Genomic DNA, 18306 nt, shown 5'->3' on the forward strand with positions numbered 1-18306 from the left:
AACTCATAGTTATAATATTATTTGATTGTTATTTTGTTTCTAAAGATTAATTACCTCAATTACTGCTAGAAAAAATATGTAAATATGTATAATGATTTATTTTTTATGATAAAAATAATCTGTGTAATTAAAGTTTTATGTTCCTAATTTTTTTCTATTTTCAGGAGTAATTGGGTGTGGCTATTTTGATTCTTGTAGACGTTTCAAGAGCGAAATAAATGAAATTATAATGAAATTAGTTTCAGCTGGTAGAATACTCTGGCAATGGACTAAGGTACAAAAGAATATGATAGATCAAAATATTTCATCTAACAAATCAGCCTAATTTTATTCTTATAGGAAGACATAAATTCCATGGGTGTATAACTACTTGACCAGGGATCAGCTATTAGGGCCAGATTGATAGGACTAAAAATACTATTTGTGATTAAGTAAAATAAAATTGATTACACATGCAAGCCATCTCTCATTTGGATATTGTGTGTTCATAACTTTATTTCTCTAGCCCAAAAATCCCATATCTTAACAATTTATAATATTAAAACTTAAATTTAATAACATTTTATGTTACCTGATTTTTAACAAATAGAATTATTAGCTCATATATTATTCCCTGAAGTAAAGGTACCATTTCAGTTCTTCAGCTCTTATGAATTCCAAATCAAACATTCTACTCATGTCAGTCTAGATACGTGTGTTTTCCAAGAAAGGTGCAGGTAATCTAGTTCATTGCTATATAATCATATATCTTAATCTATACCTTTTATATCTCTGCCTTTATAGAGAGACACCATGCATTTGTTGCAAGAATTTTTAGGATTTTTTCTAATCCCTGTACCAGTAAGCCAGTATTGCCAGTACAGGCAGATAGATATACTACAATTTATCACTTAAGAATGTAACACATCCTATTTGTAGATGATTCATATGTGTGTATTAAAATATACACATATCTGTTCCCCAGATGACAGATTTCTAGTCTCTCCCCCTGAGCCAAAAGATTTGTGGAGTTTGGGTAAGAATGAGGAGGGTAAAAAAAGAGTGATGTTTTTAGTAAAAGAAAAAAAATGCTTAAACTGTTGCAAAGGCCTACATAGAGATTCATACCCAAGCAGAGAAATCAGTTTCTTCTTTGTCAACAGTTAAATAAAATTTGTTAAGCTTCTTCTATTTCTTGCCTTGATAGGATAAAGAAAAGAGAGTAAATTCCTTAAACTGCTCAAAATTCTATGAATTTTCCATAAAGGAAGGGATAGTACTGAATGAATTCAGTATATTCAGTACAACATAGAAAAAGAAAAAAATATATATAATAGTACTAAATAGAGCACGAAATGGAATCATACTCTCCTAATCCACTTTCAACATACAGGATAGGAAGATCTATGACTTTGGAATTTGTTTTTGAGGAAACAAAAAAATGGTATAGATATAACTACAGCTGTATAACTATGTATCTTTAAGATATCTCCTAGTCTTAATAATACTTTGGGATATATTTTAGAAGTTTTAGTTTGGAATCCTTTTGTCATTCAGTACAACATAGAAAAAGAAAAATATATATATAATAGTACTAAATAGAGCACGAAATGGAATCATACTCTCCTAATCCACTTTCAACATACAGGATAGGAAGATCTATGACTCTGGAATTTGTTTTTGAGGAAACAAAAAAATGGTATAGATATAACTACAGCTGTATAACTATGTATCTTTAAGATATCTCCTAGTCTTAATAATACTTTGGGATATATTTTAGAAGTTTTAGTTTGGAATCCTTTTATCAGTTTTTTAAAAAATTCTGGACAAAGCATGACTACTTTAACAACAATACAAGTTAGCATTTACATAGCAATTTAAAGCTTGAAATGTGCTTTACAAGTAGTTCATTTTATTTTCACAGTAATTCTGAGAGGTAAATGCTATTATGATCTCCATTGTATAGATGAGGAAACTTAAAGCAGATGGAAGTTAAGCTCATATCTTTAGAACAGTATACCAGTAATGAACTGAACCAGCTACACCAGGGAAAGAACTCTGGGAGATGACTATGAACCACTACATAGAATTCTCAATCCCTCTATTTTTGTCCACCTGCATTTTTTATTTCTGTCACAGGCTAATTGTACATTATTTCAAAGTCTGACTCTTTTTATACAGCAAAATAACTATTTGGACATGTATACATATATTGTATCTAACTTATACTTTAACATATTTAACATGTATTGGTCAACCTGCCATCTGGGGGAAGGGGAGGAGAGAAGGAGGGGAAAAGTTGGAACAAAAGGATTTGCAACTGTCAATGCTGAAAAATTACCTTGTATATATTTGTAAATAAAAAGCTATAATAAAAAAATAAGTTAAAAAAAGAACAATATGCCAGAGATCATTCTTATTTTTTACCATATAAATGTTTTGAACACTGAGTATTTTTTTTTGCTATAGGTAAAAATGCTTCCAACTCCATCAAAATTTCATTATATCTTCAATCTTCGAGATCTCTCCAGAATTTGGCAAGGAATGTTAACTATAAAAGCAGAAGAGTGTGACTCACTCGCTATTCTCCTATCACTTTTCAAACATGAATGCAACAGAGTAATTGCAGATAGGTACTTTAATAATTTCTTGTGAAGCTTATAGGATATTTGTTTACTAGTAAAGCATTATTGGTAAATGTACTAAAGTTAAAATGAGGAAGTATTTTTATTTGTAAGTGGTAAATAACAGCAAGGATATCATCCTCCATCTATATAGTTCTATTAAAAAAAGAATACTTTACTAATAGCTGATTTGATTTGGATTTCTATTATTTTTTCTAGCTATTCATCATTGGATAGTGCAATATATAGATTTCCTCAAAAGATTTGATAAAAATCTCCCATGTGAAATAATGTTTTTTTTTTCTTTTGTACTCTACCCTTTTTTTTTTCCAACTTTGGAACATAATTGAGAATTAGTCTCTGGCTCTTTAAAAGAGGATTTAAAGTTTCCTCCATAGTCATCCTTGCAAGAATTCCTTCATTCTTTCTGATTTCCCAGAGATTAGAAATGCAGGGACTCTAGTGCTTATATTTTCTCCTAGAGGGTGGAAATCAGCTTATATTTTTTTATTCTTTCTAACATCTAACATGATGTCTATGAGTGTGCTGATAAATGTTGAATGTGTGCACATCATTCTTTTAAGTTGTATCTGAAATTTAGATATTCCATAAAGCAATAAATCAAACCCTAATTAGTAGTATGTCAATTTCTGACATGTAAATGCCCACACTGAGCATTTAACAATTGATTTTTATGAGTCAGGTTAAGCCTGCTCCATTCAACTCTGAGTAAATTGTACATTCCCTTCTTTACATTTACACAGGCACCACCCTATTTCAGGCCATCATCACATCACCTTTGCCTTAGAATATGGCAGCATAGCATTCTAATTGGATTCATTGCCTCAAGTATCCTCACTCCTTTCTAGCCCACATAGTTGCTATGATTTTCCTAGTGTCATTTTCCTAAAGTGAAAATTTGATCATGTCACCTCACTTTCCTACTTAATATTTTCTAAATGACTCCCTTTTACTTCTACCTCTGTTTGTCATTTAAAGCTTTTTACAACTTGGCCTCTTTCTGTTTCCATTCTTAGAAACTCTGTAATCCAACCATACTGGTCTACTTGATGATCATCCTACATGACGCTTTTTCTGCCTCCTCTATGCCTTTGCTCTGACCATCCTGTGTGACTGGAATGCTCTCCTTCCTCATTTCCTCTTGGAATGCTCAGCTTTTTTCAAGACTAGTTCAATGGTCACTTTCTGCAGGAGGCCTTTGTTCCCTCTCCCCACAACCAGCTGCCAATGCTCTCTAAGGCTACCTTCCATCTGCATTCTGTCTTGTATGTAGCAATTTATGTACCTGTTTTCTCCCTCCTTTGAATTTAAGCTCTTTGGGGAAAGAAACTACTTGCCTTTTTTTTTTTTTTTTTAAATCTTCACTACAATGCCTGAAACATAGTAAGTGCTTATTTATTGCTAAATAGTCTAATTATTGGTAGAAATGCCAATTTGAGCCAATCAATGTAATTCCCCTTTTGTCCTCCCTACTGTCCCTCCCCATTGTTCTTCACTTTTTTTTTTTTCAAGGAGTAGAGAGGAGATAGCAATAATAGTTCTCTTAGCTAACTGTGATGGCTATTTAATTGTGACAAATTATTGAGATCTGTCCATCTTGTTTTACCTTGCTCCTTAACAACACATACTTATTTCTACATTTAGGACTGTAGGTATTCTATCATTATTTCAGATTAAAGGCTTAATTAGCACACAGCAGAAACAAGCACAATAAGGTGCAAAACAGCATTATCATTGCCCTCAAATACTTCTTTTAGTTTTTTTAGTTACTAGATTATTTTTTATCTTAAAGTTAGGAAATATAAATCTTTTTGTCAATATTTTCTTTTTTTTATTTACATGTGAAGATAATTTTCAACATTCCTCCTCCCTCCTTCCTTTACTTTTTCCTTCCCCAAAAGAGGAAACAATCTGATATCGATTAAATATGTGCAATCGTTTTAAACATATTTCCACATTTTTCATGTTGTGCAAGAAAAATCAAACCAAAAGAGAAAAAAACAGAAGAAAAAAAGCAAACAAAAAGGTGAAAATACAATGCTTTGATCCATATTCAGTCTCCATAGTTCTTTCTCTAGATACAGATGACATCCTCCATCCCAAATATATTGGAATTGCCTTGAATCACCACATTATTGAGAAGAGCCAAGTCCATCACAATTGATAATCACATAATCTAGTTGTTACTGTATATAATATTCTCCTGGTTCTGCTCATTTCACTCATCATTTTATGTTTTCTTTTCAGGCTTTTCTGAATCATTCTGCTCATCCTTCTAGAACATATAACATTATGTTAACTTCATATACCATAACTTATTCAGCCATTCCCCTACTGATGGGCATCCTATTCAGTTTCCATTTCCTTGCCACTACAAAAAGAGCTTCTACAAACATTTTTGTCCATATGGGTCTTTTTCCTTTTTTAAAATTACCTCTTTGGAATACAGACTCAGTAGTAAGACTAGTGGATCAAAGTGTTTTCAGTTTTATAGTCCTTTGAGCATAGCTACAAATCATTCTCCAGAATAATTGGATCATTTCACAACTCCTCCAGCAATGCATTAGTGTTCTGGTTTTTCCACATTCCCTCCAACATTTATCATTATGTTGTCTTGTCATCTTAGCCAGTTTAAGAGGTGTGACATGGTACCTCAGAGTTTTTTTAATTTGCATAAAATATAAATCTTAAGAAAAGTCTCTGAGAGAGTCCCACAAAACTCTGAGGGAGCCTCACAAGACAGTGTCCTTGAGTCTGTTCTGTTTTAACATTTTATAAAATGTTTATAGAATATTGTAACTAGAAACTGAATGAAGGCATAGATGGGATGCTATTAAAATTTTCAGATGACACAAAGCTAGAAAGTTAATGCAATTTATATGAAAGAATGTATTTTTAAATTTTATTTAATATTTTTATTTTCCCCAGTTATATGTAAAACAATTTTTATATGTGTTTTTAAAACTCTGAGTTCCAGATTCTCTCTCTCCCTTTCTGTCCTTCCCCTTTGAGAAGGCACATATACAAAGTTATGGAAAACATTTCTGTAAAAGTAATGTTGTGAAAGAAAACATAAATCTGCCCACCAAAAAAAAAAAAACCTCAAGAAAAATATTTTGTTTAAAAAAATGCTTTAAAATGTATTCAATTAGTTTTTTCTCTGGGTATGTATAACATTTTTCATCGTAAGTCCTTCAGAGTAGCCTGGGATCATTGTACTGGTGAGAATAACAAAAGTCATTCACAGCCAATCAATCTACAACATTGCTATTACTTTGTGTAGAGTATATTTATTTCACTTTGCTTGAGCTTATTGGAGGACATAGAAATTTTCGAGAACATCATGCTCATATCCCCTAGCATAATAATATTCTATTTTAATGACATACTACAGTTTATTCAGCCATTCCCCAATTGATGAGTATCCTCTCATTTTCTAATTCTTTTCTCTGAAAAAAGAGCTGCTATAAGTATTTTTGTACATATGGATCCTTTTCCTTTTTTTGTTAAATCTATTTTGGGTAAATAATACCTCATAGTGCTATTGTGCTGTCAAAGGATATGTGAGATTTTATAGCCTGTTGGGCATAGTTCATATCTTTTGATCATTTATTGATTGGGAAATGGCTTTTATAATTTTTAATGAATTTGACTCAGTTCCCTATACATTTGGGAAATGAGGCCTTCATCAAATAAATTTATTTCAAAATTCTTTTCACAATTACTATTGATAACTATATCCCCTTATATATTCTATTCTCTTTCCTTTTATTCTCCTCAAAAGTATTTTGCTTTTAACTACCCCCTCCCCTATGTGTCTTCCTTTCCTCCCTTCCTGGATCCTCTTCCTTTTCTACTTTCTTGTAGGCTAAGATAGATTTCAAAAGCCATATTGAGTGTGTATTTAATTTCTTCTTTAAACCAATTCTGATTAGAGTAAGGTTCACTCATTCCTCCTCCCTTCAGCTTCTTCTCCTCTACTTGCCTCTTTTGTGGGAGATAATTTACACGATTTTATCTCTCCCTTTCTCTTTCTACAAGTCCTTTCCTCTCTCATCCCTTAATTTTATTGTTTTAGACATCAGACATCATCCCTACATTTCAACGCACACCTGACCCTCTATCTATATATATTCCTTCGAGCCTAATGATTACTGAGTTCTTATGAATTACAAGATCATCTTCTCGTGTAGAAATGTAAAAAGATTAATCTTATGTCCCTTTTGATTTCCCTTTTGTGATTACCTCCTTAAGCTTCTCCTGAATCATTATTGGAAAATTTTTTTCTATTTTCTATTTTCTATTTCAGTACTGTTTTCATCATAAATGCTTGAAAATCCTCAATTTCATTGAATTTCTACCTTTTCCCCTGAAGGATTATACTAAATTTTGTTTGGTACGTGATTCTTAGTTGTAATCCTACTTCCATTGATCTCTAGAATATCATATTACAAGTTTTCCAATCCTTTAAGTTAGAAGCTGCTAAATTTTGTTTTATTTTGACCTTGGCACCAATATATTTGAATTGTTTCTTTCTGGATGTTTGCAATATTTTCTCTGTGACCTGGAAGTTCTGGAATTTGGCCAGAATATTCCTGGGAGTTTTCAATTTGGGATCTCTTTCAGGAGGTTATTGGTGAATTCTTTTAATTTCTATTTTTTCCCATGGTTCTAGAATATTAGTACCATTTTCCTTGATAATTTCTTGAAAAGATGATATCTAGCCTTTTTTTGATCGTGGTTTTGAGGCAGATCAATAATGTTTAATTGATTTCTTCTGGATCTATTTTCTAAGTCAGTTGTTTTTACAATGAGATATTTTAGACAGTATTCTATTTTTTTCATTCTTTTGATTTTGTTTTATTGTATTTTGATTTCTCATAAAGCCATTAGCTTCCATTTGCTCAATTCTAATTTTTAAAGAATTATTTTGCCATTTGGCCAATTTTGCTTTTTAAGGCATTCTTCTCATTAGCTTTTTGTGTTTTCTTTTGCATCACTCTCATTTCTCTTCCCAATTTTTCCTCTCTCTCTCTCTTACTTGATTTTCAAAATCCCTTTTGGACTCTTTCATGGCCTGAGACACCAATTCTTATGTTTTGTGTGTGGAGGTTTAGGCTGTAGGAGGTTTGACTTTGTTATCTTCTGAATATATGTTTTGATCTTCCTTGTCACCATAGTAACTTCCTATAGTCAAAATGTTTTTCTGTTGTTTGCTCATTTTCATAGCTTATTATTTAACTTCTGATTCTTTGTTAAAATAGAACTCTATTTGTAGGATGGAGAGCATAATGTCCCAAGCTTCAGGGTTTTTTTGGTAGATATTTTGAGAGATCCTTCTAAGGACCAGAACATAAGCACTCTTTTCTGCCCAGGAGTTGTGAGGAATACTTCTGCTCCACTGTAACTGTAAATTCTACTGTAATAAAGCAACAGTCTCTCTCAGTGCTAGTAAAGAGACATCCTGTGAACTGAGGTCTCCAAACCCTGCTGCTGCCACTGCCACCCATATCCATTCCTGGTTTGCTGGTTTCCTTCCCAAGGCCCTTCTCGGCTGGAGAGGATTTCCTTCCCAAGGCTCAAACTTTTCCTGCTGACCTTCCAAGTTGGCTTTGGTGTCTTTGGGCTGAGAGGTCTAGAAACTTCCAGTGCTGTTACTGATTCAGAGCTCCTTAGTCCCATTCTGGCTTGGCTAGTGTTAGGGTTAGGCCCAAGCCTTGGGCTGCACTGGCATGGCCTGTGCTGTAACATACACTGAGCTCCCACCCTGGTGCCCCAGATCTTTCCTGTTAACCTTCTAAATTGCCACTTTATAAAATAGTTTTAGATCTGGTATGGCTAGACTATCTTCCTTTTCATTTTTCATTAATTCCTTGTTAATCTTGACCTTTTTGTTCTCCCAAACAAATTTTGGAATTATTTTTTCTAGATCCGTAAAATGTTTTTGGTAGTTTGATTGGTATAGCAATGAATAATCTAAATCTAAAATAACCTAGATTAATTTAAGTAGAATTGCCATTTTTATATTGTTATCTTGGCCTACCCGAGATCAACTGAAATTTTTCCAATTACTTAGATCTGACTTTTATTTGTGTGGAAAATGTTTTGTAATTGTCTTCATATTTCCTGGATTTGTCTTTGCAGATAGACTCCCAAATATTTCATATTATCTTGGGTTATTTTAAATGGAATTTCTCTTTATCTCTTGCTTTTGTATTTTGTTAGTAATGCATAGAAAAGCTGATGATTTATATGGGTTTGTTTTATATCCTGAAATTTTGCTAAAGTTGTTCATTTTTTCAAAACTCTGGGTTCTCTAGGATTTTTTAAATATACCATCATATTCTCTGCAAAGAATGAGTTTTGTTTCCTCACAGTCTATTCTAATTCTTCACATTTCTTTTTCTTCTCTTATTGCTAAAGTGAACACTTCTAGTATTACACTGAATAATAGTGGGGGTGTCAACATCTTTCCTTTACTCCTGATCTTATAGAGAAGGCTTCTAGACTTATCTGTAGTACATATAATATTTTGCTGATGGTTTTAGATAAATACTATTTATCATTTTAAGGAAAACCCCATTTATTCACTGTGTTCCTTGATATGTTTACTTTGATTATACATTTATATTTGTTTTCTACAAACAAAATCAATGCAGCTAAGATTTGAAGCAGAAACTGGGGGAAAAATTTTACATCCAAGAGCTTGCAATAAAGCCCTCATTTCTAGAATATATAGAGAATTGACTCAAATTTATAAGAATACAAGCCATTCTGCAATTAATAAATGGTCAAAAGACATGGACATAAACTTTTCAGGAGAAAAAGTTAAAAGCATTTTTAGTAATATGAAAAATACTCTAAATCACTATTGGTTACAGGAATGCAAATTAAGACAACTCTGAGATATCACTACACACCTCTCAGATTGTCTAAAATGACATGGAAAGACAAGGACGAATGTTAGAAGGGATGTGGCAAAACTGAGATACATACATTGTTGTTAGAGTTGTGAACTGAACTATTCTGGAGAGCAATTTGGATCTATGCCCAAAGGGCTATTACATTGTGCACATTCTTTGATCCAGGAGTGTCTCCACTGAGTCTATATACCAAAGAAATAAATAAAAAGGGAAAAGGACATGTGCAAAAATGTTTGTAGCAGCCCTTTTTGTAGTGTCAAGAAACTGGAAAATGAGAGGATGCCCATCAGCTGGGGAATGGCTGAATAAGTTGTGGTATATGAATGTTATGGAATATTATTGTTCTATAAGAAATGATCAGCAGGATGATTTCAGAGAGGTGTGGAGAGACTTACATGAACTGATGCTAAGTGAAGTGAGCAGAACCAAGTGAACATTTTACACAAAACAAGAAGGTTATGAGATGATCAGTTCTGATGGAAATGGCTCTTTTCAACAATGAGATGATTCAGACCAATTCCAATAGAATTAATGATGGAGAGAGTCATCTGCATCCAAAGAGGTCTCTAAAGGCTGAATGTGAGTCACAACATAGTATTATCACATTTTTTGTTGTTTGCTTGCTTTTTTCCTTTCTCACTTTTTTGGGCTGATTTTTCTTGTGCAGTATGATAAATGTGGAAATATGTTGAGAAGAATCTCACATGTTTAATCTATATTGGATTACTTGCTGTCTAGGGGAGGGGAGTAGGAAGAAGGGAGTAAGAAAAATTTGGAACACAAGATTTTGCAAAGGGGAATTTTGAAAACTATCTTTACATGTATTTTGAAAATAAAAACTCAATTAAAAAATGATTTGATAGGACTCCAACTATTTTTAAGAATAATTTACATAGTATTGGTAAATGTATGGTAGAATTCGTCTGAAAATCTATCTGAACCTTAAGGTTTTTAGTTTTTTAGGTAGTTCATTGAGGGCTTGTTCAATTTCTTTTTCTAAAATGGGGACAAGAATTTTATTCTGTTAATCTGGACAGTATACATTTTTGTTAATATCCATTTCACTTAGATTGTCAGACTTATGGGATACAATTGGGTAAAAGAGCTTCTAATTCTTGTCTTAACTTACTTTTCATTAGTGGGGAATACATTCTTTTCATTTTTGATTCTAGTAATTTGTCTTTTTTCTTTTTTTTAATCAAATTAACCAAAAGTTTATCTATTTTATTGTGGAGTTTTTTTTTTTCATAAAACCAGCTCTTAGTTTTCTTAATTCAATAGTTAATTCTTACTTTCAGTTTTATCAATCTTGCCTTTGATTTTCAGAATTTCTAATGTGGTATTTAATTGGAGATTTTTAATTTGTTCTTTTTATAGAATTTTTAGTTGCATGTCCAATTTATTGATCTCTTTATTTTCTTCATGTAAGCAGTTAGAGATAGAAAATTCCCCTTAAGCACTGTTTTGACTGCATCTTGTAAGTTTCAGTATGTTGTCTCATTATTGTCATTCTCTTTGATAAAATTATTGTTTTCATTTTTAACCCACTAATTCTTTAGGATTGGGTTGTTTTATTTCCACATAGTTTTTTGGTCTTATTTTCCCATCATTATTTATTACATGTAAATTTATTGCATCGTGATCTGGAAAGGATGTATTTAATATTTTTGCCCTTCTGCATATGATTATGAGGTTTTTATGCCATGGTCAGTTTTTGTCTAGGTGCCATGTACTGCTGGAAAAAAGATATATTCATCCCTGTCTTCTTTCAGTTTTCTCCAGAGGTCTCTCTTAACTTAAAATTCTGTTTACCTCCTTAACTATTTTCTTGTTTGTTTTATAGTTAAATCTAACTATCTAGCTATCTAGCTAACTATCTAGCTAACTTTTGAGAGGAGGAGGTTGAGGCCCTCTGCTAAGTATAATTTTGCTATTGATTTCTTCCTGTAATTCACTTAATTTCTCCTCTAAGAATTTGACTACTTTACCACTTGATTCGTAATCTATCATATTTTATATTACTTCATTGTCTTTTATCAATATTGTAGTTTCCTTTCTTACCTAATGATCAGAAGCAAAAGACTGGTGAGAGGGACAGGGTGAAAGGAGAGACAAAATTATAAATGATGGGGAAGAAATAGGATGGTGGGAATTATAAGCCAACTTAGATCCATGCCTTCTGTCTATGAATACCCCTTTTAACTATTCTGATAGATATAGTTCTTAAGAGTTGCAAGTATCATCTTCCCATGTAGAAATCTAAACAGATTTAACCTTATTGGTTAACATTTTTTTCCTTTCCTCTTTACCTTTTTATGCTTTTCTTGAATCTTGTATTTAAAGCTCATTAGTTTGCTCTTTAAAATTTCTCATTTCATAATTTTATACAATAGCTTCCTCACTTGTGATGGCATTCCATGTCATTATGTCAATGTAATATCTCTATGAAAATAATGCAAAAAAGTGAAATAAGACTCTATTAAAATTTTTTCCCAAACTGGCTTTGCTCTTGGTCATAGAAACCTTTCACATCAAATAAATATCCATTTAATCCAGTTTTGCAAAGTAATATGTAGATGGATGATCTTTCTTCCTTCTACTTATGGTAAAGGATATTAGTTCAAACTTCTAAAGGGAAGGTACAGGACTAGGAGGAGAGTCAGATATTGAGTTTTTATTTTAGTTATTTGAATAAACTACTGTGATTTCTTTCTTAGATTTTATAACTTTTGGATAAGTGCATCATATTATTTCATTGTCTGTTTTAGATTCATTTGCAGTGAAGATGAATTGTGGTTTAACTCACAAATTAGTCGAGTTATTGAAGAACATGTTAACCCGGACATAGTATCATTACTTCTTCCAGAACCATACTTTGTAGATTTTCTTCGTGATATGCCTGAACCAACTGGTGATGAACCTGAAGATGCAGTATTTGAAGTACCCAAAATCTATGAATTGGTACTTATCAGTATTTCTGAAAGGTTTTTTTTTTAAGTCATTTACATACCCATAGGCATTTCTGTACTTTCCAGGTTAATACAAGTCTTTCAGTTAAAGAAATATAATATTTTAGTGACTTGATTCCCCCATTCTTGGAGAGGAATATAGATATCAAAATAGATATCAATTTTACTATTCACCTTGAATAAATAACACTAACCCTAAGTGATCAGACATGTAATTGTTTTCAAGTTTTTTGGTTTTTTTTTTTTTTTTTTTTTTTTTTTTTTTTTTTTTTTGGTACCTGTATGCTTTAAAGTAACTGGACATGTTCATAGTTATGGACTTCCAGGAAAGATCAGAGAACTCTGATCATACCAAATTGTTATTTCATGCTTTAAAAATAACAGTTAAAAAAAACAAAGAAAATAACTCTGCAGAAGTCTAAAAGAGATTTTCCCTTACAATTGTAGTTAGGTGCATTTAGATTTGTACATGCTAAACATAAATTTTTGAATCTAATAACACTTCTTTTCTCTTCCCCATTTTTCCCTTCCACATTCTCCTCTTCAGATACCAAGTTATGAATTTCTGGCTGAAAAATTAGTTTTTTATCAGAAACAGTTCAATGAAATTATTAGAGGAACAAGTCTTGATCTGGTGTTTTTCAAAGATGCAATGACTCATCTTATGAAGGTTATATCAATATTATTTACTGATATGTTCATGATAATAAAAAATTGAATTTTCATAAACAGCATACTATTCTGGGTATTAGATAACTTGTAATGGTAGAACAGGATGCAGGGGAGAGGTTGGTATTGGAGAATACAAATATAAACTGTACCTATTACAATTTGAATGAAATGTTTTGGCTAAATTGTTTTCTGCTTCCATCTATATAGCAATAATCAGAAAAAAGTCATAATTGAATTAAGTTTTTATATTTGGATCCTTCTCTACTTCAGTTTTTAAGAAGGTTATTAACCTGTTACTGAGGTTGTAGAATGTTCTTCCTATGAAGAAATAACTGCATGCCTCCATTATATTGGGGTATTATATCAAGTTCTTTTTCTGTATATTAAATTATATGTATAACAGATGATAAATCAAACAATTGGAGACTGGTAATTGGATTAAAGATAGAATGAAAAAGAAAAACAAAGAGAATCAAAAAGAATGCTCATTTGAACCACTTTTGAAGAGACTTGAGGAAAATAGAAAGGAATATATTAGCTGATCACATACTCTCAAAGAATTTCAGAGTTGAAAGGAACCTTGGTGATTATCTGATCTAATCCTTTCATCTAATCCTTTCATTTTATAGAGGATGAAACCAGAAAGAGGTGACTCATTCAATTAGTAATAGAACAAGAAAAAGCATAAGATCAAAGCCAGGATTGTGTTGACTGGGAATTCAAAAGTGGAAAAGAAATAGGAATAGGGACAGTTCAGATACATGGAGAAAAGAATGATATAAATTGAAAATTGAGTTACAACACTATATCATTTTCCACTTCTGCTTTTTATATTCAATCAGTAACGACATCATACTTTTTTTTTTAATACAAAGAAACTTCTTATTGACCAGGCTTTTATTTCTTCTAGGATTCTCTCCAGCTCCCTCCAAGATGACAGGGCTTATATTGTGGATAACCTGGTTTTTTTAGTCTTTAGTTCCCATAAAAAAATTGTTGAAGGATTCATGGTGCTGAATTTTAGTTCTGCAATTTCCTACTAAGATGACTTTAAGTAAATCTCTTAATTTCTATGGACCACAGTTTTCTTATTTTTTGAAATAATAAGATTAGATTTTTAACAATTCCCATATAATTCTAAATTCACTTCACTATAATCAGTTGCTAACTGTTAGTGATCACTCTGCATGGAGCAAGAATTTGATAGACATAAGTAAGACTAAATTGTACTTACCACAGAAAGAATATAGGGATAAATAGATTTTGAGACTGGGGGTTTCATGAAATAAACTGTTAGCTTTCCTTTCACTTTGTGATGAACCAACTGCCCAATCTGAAATCTAATTAGAGCCAGTCTGAGTGAAGGCTCTTGATGGAAAATCAGTTATGATCCCTAACCCATATGGTCTTCCTTGGGGATTCAGTGTTTATCATTATCTTTAGTGACGCACAGAAAATGTTACAAATTCACTTTGATGTTCTCCAATCTCCCTAGTACACAGGATTGCATAGCAGGCTGTTTTTCAAGAAAAAGCTAAAACAGATCATTTTGTGTGGAGGAGTGATGATCTGATCTTATTTAATCCTCTCAATAAACCTATTAGGTCAGGCTTTACTGCTACTGGGAAATTCTAATTTTACAGTTAAGTAAACAAGCTCAGAAAGAATGTGTCCATGGGCATTTGGCTATTAAGATTTAGAGATACTTGAACATAGGTTCTTCTGACTCAGCAGTCTTTTCCATCGTCTTCACTGTTGTATCATCACGTCTCAGTAGTCCACCATTGGATGTGGGTCTAGGGTCTCCTTCACAGGAATATGATCTGACTCTGGAAATTAGTCGTTTGTATTGACGTTTGATCCAAATGCTACCAAAGAGTCGAGTCCTTTTAGAACTATAGCTCTTCCAACTTCTTTTGAGGGAACCAGAGAGCAGTATCTGGGTTCCCTTTTGTTCATGGGCAATTAGTAATTTAAAAGTGAAATGAGCAGAACCAGGAGATCATTATACACTTCGACAACGATATTGTATGAGGACATATTTTGATGGAAGTGGATTTCTTTGACAAAGAGACCTGAGTTTCAATTGATAAACGATGGACAAAAGCAGCTACACCCAAAGAAAGAACACTGGGAAATGAATGTGAACTATCTGCATTTTTGTTTTTCTTCCCGGGTTATTTATACCTTCTGAATCCAATTCTCCCTATGCAACAAGAGAACTGTTCGGTTCTGCAAACATATATTGTATCTAGGATATACTGCAACATATCCAACATATAAAGGACTGCTTGCCATCTAGGGGAGGGGGTGGAGGGAGGGAGGGGAAAAAAATCGGAACAGAAACGAGTGTCAATATAAAGTAATTATTAAATAAAAATTTAAAAAAAAAAAGAAAGAAAAAGAATGTTGCCTCTCACAGAAAGAAAAAAAAAAAAGTGCAGGACTAGGGGATCTAAGTTATGGTCAGTTTGTCTGAAAAAAATTTCAAAAGAATTAGGTAGAGGAAGAAGCAAGAATATAAACGAATGACATGCACACTGACATTTAGGATCCTTAAGCACTAGATTGCATTGCTGCTTTTTATGCTGGGGCCTGCAAGTTGATTTGACTAAACTTGATTGTAAGTGGCAGCTATTTAATATTGATGATCCTACAAAGTCAACCTAAAAGTGAAACCTAGAAATTGCTGTAAAAGCCTGATTTTTGTGTTAAGGTATCAGACTGGAATAATTTTATATAATTAGACTTAGTATTATCTCAAAAAAGCACTGGATTTTGATTCAGAAAACTTGAGTTTGCGTCCCCAGTCTTCTATTAAATTTGCATTGTGTTAGTTTTTAATTTGTATTTTCATTACCTCTTAGATCCATTCATAAATTAGTTGATTAACTGTCCTAAAATCCTGGGCCATGAAACTATACTTAATGTTTTTGGTTATCTCAGCCAAACTGAAAATTAGAGGGTTTTTGTTGTTGTTATTGTTGTTTGTTTGTTTTTTGAAGAGGATAAGGTAGAAAAGGTGTTGAATAAACAGTTTTTGAATTTTTAACAAATTTGAAATGGACTATTTGGTGACATTTTAATATTCTCAAATAAATCACAATACTATACACATAAGCCATTGACCATTTGTATGAAGAAATGTTTTAAACCTTTTTAATGAATTTTCAAATTAATGTTCTTTCAACATAGATTTCACGCGTAATTCGGACATCATGTGGAAATGCCCTGCTTGTAGGTGTTGGTGGTTCAGGAAAACAGAGTCTTTCAAGGCTGGCCTCCTTTATAGCTGGATATAAAATATTCCAGATAACTTTGACTAGGTAAGAGATAGCATAATGATGTGATAGATAATTTCTTTGGAATTTGATTTTGCAATTTTAAGAAACATCATTATGTCAATTCATTTCTTGCTCAGTATAATTTTTCCTACCAGAATGGGGGAAACATTATTTTAAAACATAAATTAGTATGTTTAGATTTTTTTTATTTTCTTTTTTTGTTATACAATTTGTTGTTATCATACAATTTTTGTATGCCATTTTGATATTATACAATTGATATCAACAAAATATGATCCTTTCATGGAAATATTTTTAAAAGGAGGTGAATTTTTGCTGTGTATAATTTTCCTGCCCTCCTTTATTTATAGCTTGTTGTTTTTTAAAAAGATAATTCAAATTTGACATCATAATTCCAGCATTGTCCATTAGTCTATGTCCCCTTCTGAACTTCCTTTTGCTTTCTTTTATCTATTTTTAATGATTCATTATTATAATAATCACAATAATAGTAGCATTTTCTAGCCAGTCATTTTATAAATGTTACCTCATTTAATCCTCACAACAACCCCCTAAGAGGTAGGTGCTATTATTATCTCCATTTTATAAATAAGGAAGCTGAGGCAAAAAGTACAATTTGCCCAAGGTCATGCAGCTAGTATCTTGAGGCAGGATTTGACCTGAGATTCAGCATTCTATCTACTGTGCCAATTAGCTCCCTTGTATATGTTGTGTTGTTCTTTGGTAAGATTTTTAAAGAATATTTGTATCCATTGGGTTTTTTCTTTTAAAAAAAATTGGCATATAAGTCTTTGGTATATAAGCAGTGGTATCCATAACTCAGAGTTATATATAGTTTAGTATCTCTTTGGGACCTAATTCCAAATTCTTACTAGATGATAGATTACTCCATCAACAGCAAATTATTAGCATGCTTCTCCTACCAGGGGATGCTAACAACTGTCACTTCAGTTTTTTGTCCTCGTGCTTAATCTATTAGGCATAAAGTAAAACCTTACATTTATTTTATTTTTTTTATTCCTGGTGATGTGGAGTATTTTTTCATTTGATTGTTAGTTTGCCCTTCTTCTTTTGAGAATTGCCAGTTAATATCCTTTGCTCATCTATCCATTGGACAGTGGTTTTTATAGTTATCTCTTTGTATCAATTTTTATGGCTTTTGGAAAGATCTTATCTCAGAAATTTGCTATAAAGATTTCCCCCCAGATGACTATTTCTCCTTCTTAATTATATAATTGTTTTTTTTTGTTTGAGTAAAGATAAGAATTTCTTTCCTTAAACCCTGTCAGAACTAAAAATTTCTTTCTATACAATATTCAATATTCAGATCCCAATTCTGGCAGATTGCCACCATTTAGGAAAACAGTATAGTTGTATTTCTCATATCCCAGTTCTTAGATGTCTATTCTTTTGGGTATCTATTTCTAAAAATAGTTTTTTAAAAAATTGAAATCCCAGCTATATTTTCTTTGTTTTCTAACTGCCACTATCATTTGGTGCATGTAGTAGTCTATTGCAATTGATTGAGAAAGATTGGTATGAATCATAACCCTCAATAGATTTGTATTACAAATGTATAATATGATTTTCTTTGGAATTCATTTTAAATTTATTGCTTTCTTTTAGGTCCTATAATGTGACCAATCTGACAGATGACTTGAAGTCATTGTACCATGTTGCTGGAGGTGAAGGAAAAGGAATCACCTTTATCTTTACTGACAATGAAATAAAAGATGAGGCATTTCTGGAATATCTTAATAACTTGCTATCTTCAGGGGAGGTAGAATCTTGATGTAGTAAACAGATATATCTT

General features: G+C 32.1%; 1 protein-coding gene across 1 annotated transcript in view; it reads left to right on the forward strand.

The window, feature by feature from the left end:
- The window catches only part of DNAH8 (dynein axonemal heavy chain 8), a 402529-nt gene that overhangs the window by 257330 nt on the left and 126893 nt on the right, over nucleotides 1–18306 (forward strand). The window contains exons 57-62 of the mRNA XM_051996876.1: nucleotides 165–274; nucleotides 2449–2612; nucleotides 12316–12508; nucleotides 13064–13186; nucleotides 16384–16514; nucleotides 18120–18273. Coding sequence (XP_051852836.1) covers nucleotides 165–274; nucleotides 2449–2612; nucleotides 12316–12508; nucleotides 13064–13186; nucleotides 16384–16514; nucleotides 18120–18273 — 875 coding nt within the window. The remainder of the gene's footprint in view (nucleotides 1–164; nucleotides 275–2448; nucleotides 2613–12315; nucleotides 12509–13063; nucleotides 13187–16383; nucleotides 16515–18119; nucleotides 18274–18306) is intronic.

Source organism: Antechinus flavipes, chromosome 4 (assembly GCF_016432865.1).
Source record: "Antechinus flavipes isolate AdamAnt ecotype Samford, QLD, Australia chromosome 4, AdamAnt_v2, whole genome shotgun sequence".
Taxonomy (NCBI): Eukaryota; Metazoa; Chordata; class Mammalia; order Dasyuromorphia; family Dasyuridae; genus Antechinus; species Antechinus flavipes.